The sequence below is a fragment of the Lolium rigidum genome, chromosome 2 (genome assembly GCF_022539505.1).
Source record: "Lolium rigidum isolate FL_2022 chromosome 2, APGP_CSIRO_Lrig_0.1, whole genome shotgun sequence".
In the NCBI taxonomy this organism is placed as follows: Eukaryota; Viridiplantae; Streptophyta; class Magnoliopsida; order Poales; family Poaceae; genus Lolium; species Lolium rigidum.
Genome location: NC_061509.1, coordinates 133547645 through 133557776, shown reverse-complemented (window position 1 = coordinate 133557776; position 10132 = coordinate 133547645). Strand labels below are relative to the sequence as shown.

At 44.7% G+C, this 10132-nt stretch overlaps 1 protein-coding gene across 1 annotated transcript; it reads left to right on the top strand.

The window, feature by feature from the left end:
* The first annotated feature begins 7192 nt into the window (after positions 1-7192).
* LOC124687273 (transcription factor bHLH95-like) lies at positions 7193-9810 on the top strand. Its single transcript, XM_047221067.1, has 3 exons — positions 7193-7549; positions 7629-8093; positions 9715-9810. The coding sequence occupies exons 1-3, from the start codon at positions 7193-7195 to the stop codon at positions 9808-9810; spliced, it is 918 nt and encodes a 305-aa protein (XP_047077023.1).
* The last annotated feature ends 322 nt before the right edge of the window (positions 9811-10132 follow it).

Sequence of the window (10132 nt, the reverse complement as noted above, 5' to 3'; positions counted from 1 at the left end):
TTGGAAATCCAGTGCTGACGCGTAACGGTTGGTGTCGATGTAGACGATCACAATCCGTTCAATTTTGGCGATCCAACTTGATCAACTATGTCGCTTGTGTGGTGGCTCCAAGGTGATGCACACATACGGCTTGGGGATGTCGGCTCCTTCTTGTTCCAGCAAGTTGGAGTCGAGGTAGAGAGATCGCTCCGGCGTCACGATGGTGTGACGACGAACTTGGTGCAAATACGGCAGGGCTTCGCCCGGACTATCTTTTTGGAGCTCACCGGAATTACTGTTCGGGCGAGATTCCGGCGATCACCGCCAGAGGTCTGAGGACCAATGAAGGTAAACGGCAAAGGACAGAAGAGGACCCCGACGAGGACTGGCGACTGCCGATGGCGGTGAGGATACCGTCGATGTGCGATGGGCGAAGGCGGCTCTGGGCGTGGGGAGCTCGGGGCAGCGTGGCTCTTGTGGACTTGTGATATTGTGGCCAGCCCCGGGGCTCCCGTATATAAAGGCTCGGACCCGAGAGGACATAGGATGTATGAATCCTAATTGTACTCCCGGTCAAATCTTGTCAAACTCAGATTGGAACCAAACAAGGAAGTCCCCAAGTGAACTGGAATAGAAAAAGGAAAGCTCCTCCCTCCCACTTCCAAACCAAGTGGAGAGACGACTTTCGTTTCCCACTTGTCAACGACGTCCAGCTGGCCGACCGGCCCACTTGGAGTACGGGTGGGCCCCACCCGGCCCTAGGCTAGGTGGGTTCTCCCCTTTCGGAACTTTCCAGTACAACCTAAAAATCCGGAACTTTTTGGAACCATTCCGTACTTCCCATGTATGTTCCAATAGGTTTGTCGCCCTTCCGAATCATCCGTGATATCCCCGAATGCACTCGGGAGACAGAAAACACAACACTTGATATCTCTCTATCCATAGCGGTGTCGAACCTTAAGTGTGTGACCCTAAGGGTTCATGATTATGTGGACATGACTATGTCCATAGCCAGTGGTTAATAGAGGGATCTGAAGATCCATATTAACACCCACATATTCAACGACGATCTTATCGAGTGAACCAATTATGGCATTCATATATAATTCACATGTGCTGCGATATCTTAGTTACCAGAGATTTGATCGTTGGTACCTTCATTACTTATTCTTATCTTGTTATCAGTAAGTACTTTTTTCTCGTCGTAATAGTGCACCCTCGTGTGACCTAGTCATGGTCTTGCAAGAGATTGAGTGCGTATTACCGAGAGGGCCCAGAGAATATCTTTATGTTACTTGCATGGACAAATCCCACTCTTGATAACATACAACCCAACAAGTATTTTATAGAATACATGCGAGATAGCTTTATGATCACCCAATAACGAAGTGACGTTTGCAAAAAGCTATGGATGTGTCCAATACTTGGGAGTTGTATAATCTCATGGTCAAAGGAATAGTACCGATGACAACGGGACACCTTTGCAATTAGAACTATATAACACGATCAGTTGCTACACTTTGATTAAGTAATGTCCATCATATTATTCTTTTTATTAATATGACCTTGCTAATAAGTGACACTATGTCCATGGCTATGGAAACAAATAGCCAACACTTATTTCGTGAACTAATATAGAGGCATACTAGGGACACATTGTTTTCATATTCAACACATGTATTATGTTTCCGGGTAATACAATAAGCATGGTATATAAAAATTATCATCAACATGGATTGGTGATAATAAATATTCTTTTATTATTGCCTCTTGAGCACCAAAACCCTTCAAATCCAACCGCGCCTTGTCCATGCAACAGCCCCAGCCACGTTCAGTTTACACATACCAGCCGGCGGCGGAAGCCAGCACCATACTTGCACAGCATAACGGCCACCTGTCGCTTCCTTCTTCGGTGGAGAGGAGATCTCCAAGTCTCATAGAAAGCTAGTTATGAAAGCATGTGCTGCCCCCGGACTCTTTTGTATGTCCTCATGGATTAGCTTCCTTCTAGCATGCCATATGGACCAGAGTGTTGCTATCATCGTTGTGATCAGTGTGATCCATCGACTCGAGCTTGGAAAATAGCCATTGTCACGCCGATGGCTCCGTGGACAAGCTAATGTGCTCGACGATAACTGGACTAGAGGGATCCCATATACACCTCGACATGGTTCACTCAATGAGGGAATGATTCCATGAATCTTCCATGCCACACATAGAGCACGCCAGGGATGGTACCATGCCCTTGTGGTGTCGAATATAACTCGTTGGCAAGGAGCACGGAGCATGCCGCCAGAGGAAAACCCTCACTTTAGTTGGGACACTACATTTCCATAGTTTAGTCCATAACTTCCCTTCCAAACCAGGTCTAGCAGAGCCCGAGCGCTCGTCAATCCAATCCTCTGTCACTCGCTTTTTTGCTTACAAGTGCACGGTATGCCGAGCGAACCGAAAAAGCACCGTCTTCTCAAAATGCCATGCCGAGAAGTCTTCCTGGATCCTTGTGCAGAGCGGAATACCTATGATCACCTCCGCATCCATTAGAAGGAAAAACTTGCTAATGAAATATGCTTTCCATGACGCTGTTGAAGCATCAATGTAGTCGCTCACCAACCTGGGTGCCCCCTCCTTTTTTGGTGCAGTTGGCATCAACCTCTCATCCCGTGGAAACCAATTATCGCTCTAGGCATCGGTGGATTTGCCGTCACCAATACGACGTACGAGACCAACTGCCAAGGCATTGTGTGCCTCGATAATGGCTCTCCAAACATGCGACGGGTGACTGCCCAGTTCAGCCTCAAGAAGGATCGGCCCTGTGAAGTAGACTAATTTTAAGCACACGGACACTAAGCGTTTGAGGTTCCTAGAGAACGCGCCATGCCTGATGGGCAAGAAGAGCAAGATTAAAAATCTCAATGTCTCTGAACCCCAACCCACGAGCATATTTCAGTTGAGTATGTTTCTGAACCCCAACCCACCAGCATATTTCGGTTGAGTCATCTTCTCTCAGGAGACCCAACATGTTCTTCTCTCCCCATCTCTGCATCCTCACCAGAACTTCCTCAACATGGAATTGATATGCTCACAAAGTCCCTTGGGTAGCTTGAAACATGACATAGAAAAAGTGGGTATAGCTTGCACTACTGACTTGATGAGAATATCCTTCCCTCCTACTGGCAGGAGATGTTCCAGCTATCCCAGGACCTTTCCATACTCTATCATTCAGATATTTGAAAGCACCGCCCGTAAACCTACCAACATCGGCCGGCATTCCAAGGTATTTCTCATTTAGGGTCTCCTTATGAATGTCAAGCTCAGACTTGACATCCCCTCTGATATTCGTCGGGTATCTCTTGCTAAAGCAAATAGAAAACTTATCCGTATTAATACGTTGTTCCGAAGCATTACAATACTTCAGCAGCACATCCTTCACATCTCGTGCTCCCTCAATACTTGCTTTGAAGATGAGAGATAAGGGAAAGTTCTTCAGAATCTATTTGGGCAATACCTGGGCCGGAGACATGGCTGCCTGACAACAAGCCCATGTAAATCCTCGCTGAAAAAGGCTACGAAGTAACATGTTTCAGTGTTTTTGTCTTAGCTCGTCATGTGATCCTTTGCCTGTGCTTTGAAGCTTTTTATAGTTACACGCCAGGTCAAATGATAATGAGAAAGCCTTCTGCCGATGTTACCCAGTGAAATACGCAATGTGTTTGGTGGGATACGTACAAAATGTGCTAAAGCAGTTGGATGATGCCTAGTATGCACGCCCCAAATGCTGCTCTTTGTAATACTGAACATACTTTGTATTTTGCAATTGCAGTTTGTTGTTCAAAACGAGATCCAGAAATGGGTGAGTCTGTTACTACTAATTTTCTGGGGAATGGAGTTACTGTGCGACCACCGGCCATCGATTACTATATGAATTTTACTGCGTATGGATCAACATAAACCATCTGCATACTGAGATATTGGAACTTCACAAAGATGTCTGAAAATTAAGAAGAATATATATGTACAATTAGATGGAAATGGTGATTACTACGTTGTTTTTATTGCAATTTTACTAAGTTTTATTAAGTAAACATGGATTTTGAAGAATTACTAGATGGTGCATAATTTCTGATCAGATCAACTGAGTCAGCAATAAGAATGGAGATCATCATGCAGAAAAAATTGCTTGTCTTGCTTTCATATTCTTAGTGAAATAAATGAGCAGGATGTAAATTCATTGGATGTGCCAATATTAGCGTGACCCAGCTAGCTACAGACGTTACACATTTTTGGCAGCAATTGATTGGAGATAGATAGGGAAAGAAAGTTTCGGCAAAATACTTATTTGTCATTAATTTTATGCATCCTGACAAACATGAAATGGCGTGAAACTTTCGACCTTTCCAGAGCACACAAAAGCTTTACGCATAATCTATATACCTAATAATAAAGGAGCTAAGGTTTCTGCCAAAATTTTCGTCCAACTTTTCGTTGGACCGTTTTGCCCTCCCACCAAATCACTTAATACGCACATATGCCATCATACCGGTCAAACGAAATAACACTATGTCCGGTCGAATCCGAACCATGGTTCGCCGCCGCCCCTATAAGATCAGTCTGCCTCCTACCCCGATTCTCTAATCGAAAATCTCCCACCGAATCGATAGCTAGGGTTTCCTGTCGAGATCTATCCTGCCGAATCGATAGCGAGGTTTCCAGACGAGATTCCCATCATTGGCCGGTGCGGAAGGTGCTCCCAAGCGCTTCACCGCCAATGGTGCGTCGGGGGTGTCTACCATCACGCGTCGCCCGGCTGTTCCTGAGGCAAGGTTGTAGATGCAGAGGATTCGGGCCCCGGTTCTTTTGAGACACGGTCGAATTCCGTGCGAACCTAGCTCTGCCGCAGCCGGCAGCTTCGTCCTTGCCACACTCAAGAAAGAGGAGCAGAGGCGGAGCTCGCTGGGAGGAGCGCCTCCCCGTGTGTAAGCGGCCGCACTGCAGATGCGCTACATCTTTCGCGATACTGAGGAGGCATGCCATGGAGTTTGCAGCTTCCAAAGGTTCCACGCCTCTGATGGCGTCTCTGAATCTGGGTTTTTTTTTTCCGAATCTGAATCTGATAAAGGACAGAGAAGACGGCAGCAGCGATATGCATGGTCGTGACCCGTGAGCGTCGCCACGGTAGACCGCATGGCCCTCCACTGCGAGGATGCCCAGCGCATCACCCGGCCCGGCCGCCCCTGTTGCGGCTGCGGTCGATGCCTAGCACCGCGCCGCCCCCATGGTGAGACTTCTGGCGCGATCTGGCCCTCCACGGCGAGGACGCCAGGCGCAGCCCCTGGCCTGGCAATCGGACGCCTTTCAAATCCTCCAGTTGATTCATCTTAAATAAATCCTCCCATTGATATTGGCCTCTCTAATTGACAATCGGCTGTGTCATGTGCTGTCTCCACCCGTTCTATACAATTATTGATTGATATTTTGTGCACTGCTCCGGCTTGTCTTTTGGTGATACACTCCGCCATCCTATTTCATGTTGCATGTTCATGGGTACCACAGCCAGATTACTGGATAGATGTGAGTATTGTTGTCAGTTGATTATTCTGTTTGCATACAGGTAATGATTTCAATGCTAAATTTTGTGTGATGCTCTGCAGAAGTGCTCACAGATCACGATCTCATCAGGATGGTATACAGGTCACTACATAGCAACTCATCCCTCTACGATTTCAGGTGATGCATCTGGAAACTAGCGTACATTTTACAGTAGTTAAGCATTGATATTAGCTACTGGTTTGGAGCATGGTGTTGAAATAGATTTTCTCGATTAGTGAAGGTATGCCTCAGCTGCAAAAACGAGATCAATTATTCCTCCTGAGCACGCCGCGGACAGATTGAGGCGCTCTCTAGGATTCGCCTGAGGTCCCTCCTGTGTGGGCCTGCTGTCGATGCCGGAGCAGAGTGCGGGGACGGCTAGGTAGGAGGGAAAGGAGGACGTAGAGGAGAGGGGACGGCAGAGGTGGCATGGGGACAAATATTTGGGGCTTGGGGATGAGAAGCAACTCCCGCCCTCCTGGTTGTGACTGCTCACAATCGTGGCTGCTGAATCTGGCTGTTCAACTGAAGATTGAAATCTCGCAGTTAGCTATGAATGTATAGTGGTTTTTATACCGGTGATCTACCGACTAATTCTACCTTCTCGTGCTGCCAAAACCGATAGAGCGTATATGTAACTTGGCCGGTTGAAGCAGGAGAAGAAGCGACTAAATCCACACCTGTAGCGAAGCGGCGATTTGCGGATGGTCCGGAGCAGGAGAAGAAGCGAGGAAGGATATTTGATGTCGCCGGTTGGATTCGATTTGGTTTTCCCGTGCTTGGCTGGTGCTGACAGCCAGCTCTATGGGGTACTATCCATTGGCAATTAAAAAAAATATTTTGCAGGTGCTACACCTGTGAAGATGTTGCCCAAAGTGTGCAAGATTAGGAGGATTCGAAACTTCAATTTGCTAATTCATCATATGTTTGGTGCATGCTCTTTGCAGAGGTACAATCTCTAGGAGAGAAGGGATAGAAATAGATCAACCATGTACTGATTAAAAAATAGTATGTTAATAATATATTTAAATAGTAATTGATTTAAAAATAAAAACGTTAAATAATAAATAATCAGACTAAGACTAGGGTTAGACGGGTCAATCAACTTTAAACAGAACTTTGAGAAGTGACCAGCTTTTTAAAAAATAAACAGAGTTTCCAAAATCCCCAATCCATCGTTTTGTTATAAATCAACCTTTGTTTAGCGTCACAAATATAGATCAGGGATGTTACACACCATCATGATAAATCCGCAAAACTACAATATAGGGATGAATCATGAAGCAAGCTTATATTACATTAGGATACATTGGATTTTCAAAAAAAAAAATACATTAGGATACATTGGGATGATGCCTAAAATCATTAAAAGTGTTATAAATCGTTGAAGCCAGAGCCTTGGAAGCTCATCTTAGGATTAATCATGCTCTTCACGAATAGGATAAACATGATCATCTTCGTCTATGGTGGCACATAGAAGAAGTGATTCGCTGGAGTCTTTTAATTTTAATTTATCCCGGTGCAACGCACGGGCACTTTTGCTAGTTATTCCTTAAAGCGAACAAAGAACGTCTTCTTCTTTCCTGAGCCAAATTCCATACAATTTACAGTACTCAGTTGTGCCATGGCTCAAGATGATGATATCAATAACCACAACGCACTGCAGGTGACCAGCTCCGACTCGATGAATCCCTGCAAGGACATGAGCGGGGGCGAAGACTCCAAAGGCAGCAGTCGCCTGGTAGTCGTGGGTGCTATTGACAAGGGGAAGGGTGTTGCAAAGACAGAAGGAGAAGACCAGGTTGGTGGATCTAATGGTAAGATCAGCCCTCCACACGTCGCAGCTGCTGCCAGAGATAGCAGATCAGGTGGCCACCGTGGCAACAGAGAATTGCACATCACCACGGAGCGTGAGAGGAGGAAACGGATGAGCAAGATGTTCAACGAGCTTCGCAGCCTCCTCCCTACCCTCCCCGACAAGGTGATGAGATTATGTTATACTCGTATATTAGGGCTTCGTGCATCAGATGCAGCTCCTCACTAGTCTTTTGGTGTTTCAGGTTGACAAATCGAGCATAGTGATGGACACGATACACTACATCAAGAGCTTGGAGGGGACGCTGATGGAGCTTGAGAAGCGCAAGCAGGAGATGCAGTTGGAACGAGGCAAGGTCGGTGCCGCAGCCAATAGTGGGATCTCATCTTCAGCGATGGCGATAACACCTACAACCCTGGTGGCACAGGCGCCAGTAGTACTGCCAGGTGCTGGGATCTGGTCAACAGGAGCAGCGCCACCTATAACTGTTGGCATGGTGGCGCCGGCGCCGATGGGGCTACAGACGTGGTCGGGGCAGAACGTCGTCCTAAGCTTGTCGGGCAATGATGCATGGATCAATGTATGCGTGGCACGACGGCTGGGCGTGCTGACAATGGTGATGGCCGTGCTCGAGAAGCACAACATTGACGTAGTCACCTTGGGGATCTCGTCTGACAATGCCCGGACCATGTTCACCATCCATGCTCGCGTAAGTAAAACCCTCGTCCTCCATTTAGCTACCTACTTCTTGGGGCTTTGGTTACTCAAATATCGGCTACGGATTTGAAATCTAGTTGCGCGCGACGATTTTATGGAGCGATCCAATGGTAGTTCGCCACGTGGCAAGGCAAAGAAAGAAAACCAAAGTTATCATCCGACCATCGCCAAAAAAATCGGATGCTCCCTGTTGCGTCCTAAGTGAGCAGGGTCTTCCTATTGTTGTAAGATAGAAAATTACTATAAAAATTACATTATCTGAGCTATTTCATAAATTATCAGAATTAATCATAACTCACAAAAATTGCACTATCTTTTTTTGACATCGTATATCCCATGGCGTCAAAATGTACTAAATTGTATTTTGGAAGACGGATGATAAAGTGGGAGAACAAAAACTCTAAAAGCATGCACGTGCGTCTTATTTGTAGCATATATTCCCTAAAGTATCGAAATGGTTTAACATGGTGAGAGAATTAGAACTTGCACAATTTACACTTGAGTCTTATCTTTTTTTTTTTTTTTTTTTTTTGAGAAACACAGTACAAACGCAGACGCTCACATACACGCGCATACACTCACCCCTATGAACGCACACACGCACACCCCTATATTGTCAAATATTAAAACCTTCTATAGAAGAAATACTGAACTGGCCGGAAGAACTCGCACAATTTAGATGTGGATCTTATATGATTGTGTATATCTCCTAACGTGGTGGACTGGTGGTTCAGGAAAAGAAAATAGAGGCTAGGTTAGTTTCTTATCAACGCAAGGCTTTTGAGTTCTTTGTATAGACTTTTGATAATTTTGAAGATATATAATTAGTAAATTATTACGACTAAATGAAGCTAGAACTGACAATACATTTGCGCAACATAAATTTGGATGCTAATAACTTTATGCCATTATTTCAATTTGATTTCTTTTTTCTGAAATAGCATGGCATAATTTAGCTATTATGCATATCGATAATCCTATACATATGGGAGGATTCTTATGGGCTGTGGTATACGTGCTGACGTGCTGTTCGAGTGGGTGGTTCACGATCCTATAAACAAGGGAAGGAAAAGATCTAGCCCAATCGTGTGCCTCCACCTCATCCCGTAAATGTAAATGTTTTCCGTAAGTGTTTCCCATAAGTGCAGCATTGCTCTATAGTCTATACATATAGAAAGACTTATACATGTTCTATACATTCATTCCCTAGCGGTATGTGCAGTAACATGTAGCATATTTCATAAATGAATACCTTGGGCCGTTGAATTGAATGGGACTTTTACAACCTCAATTCAACACCATCCTAAAGATTGTTCTCGATAGTATAGAATATGTACAAAGTTAAATTGCTTGAAGGCTGCTATCAGTGGATAACAGGAAACGATTTTGAAATACATGATCGGATAAATTATGGTTATAGGGTTGAAGTCGTTTGTTTCTATGATAAACTGTTATTACTTTTGTGCATATGCAGTTTATTTGATTATGATATGGTTTTTGATATATACTTTATCTAGAAACAATGGGATACACTCTTGACAAAAGCAAACGTCCCTCATAAATTCTAGATACTCTACATGAGCATCCCTTTAATTTATGGTTTGCTGAAACAGATAAATGGGGCGACCAACCAGTTGGGATATAATGTGCGATCTGAGGAGATATACAAGCTGGCTGTGTCAGAGATGATGGTTTGGCTCTCTGAATAATGATAAAGATGGATTTTCTGCACTCTTTAATAAAAGTAGTAGAGTGGCCTGGTTGTTTACATTTGAGGATTAGCTTTAATATCGTGTCGAACTGAACCTTTGAATCATCATATCTCTTGAACTGTTCTGAGATTGTCATGTGTGTGCACCTTTGTATCACATATTGCATTTGAATTCGGAATTCCAATTGTAGACTTGTATTGTTGGTTTCTGCTGCTCTACATTAAAATTATGTTCTTCATTCAATACTAGTATCGTGTTACTTCGATTTTTGTCGTGGCCCTTCGATGAGCTCTCATGGGCTGATGGCCAAGTTTTCTTG

What these genes read in the sequence shown, in the direction of transcription:
- LOC124687273 (XM_047221067.1), top strand. Translation starts at nt 7,193, where the DNA reads ATGGCTCAAGATGATGATATCAATAACCACAACGCACTGCAGGTGACC. An exon ending in TCCCTACCCTCCCCGACAAG is followed by an intron (nt 7,550 to 7,628) that starts GTGATGAGATTA and finishes TTGGTGTTTCAG; the next exon opens with GTTGACAAATCGAGCATAGT. An exon ending in TGTTCACCATCCATGCTCGC is followed by an intron (nt 8,094 to 9,714) that starts GTAAGTAAAACC and finishes TTGCTGAAACAG; the next exon opens with ATAAATGGGGCGACCAACCA.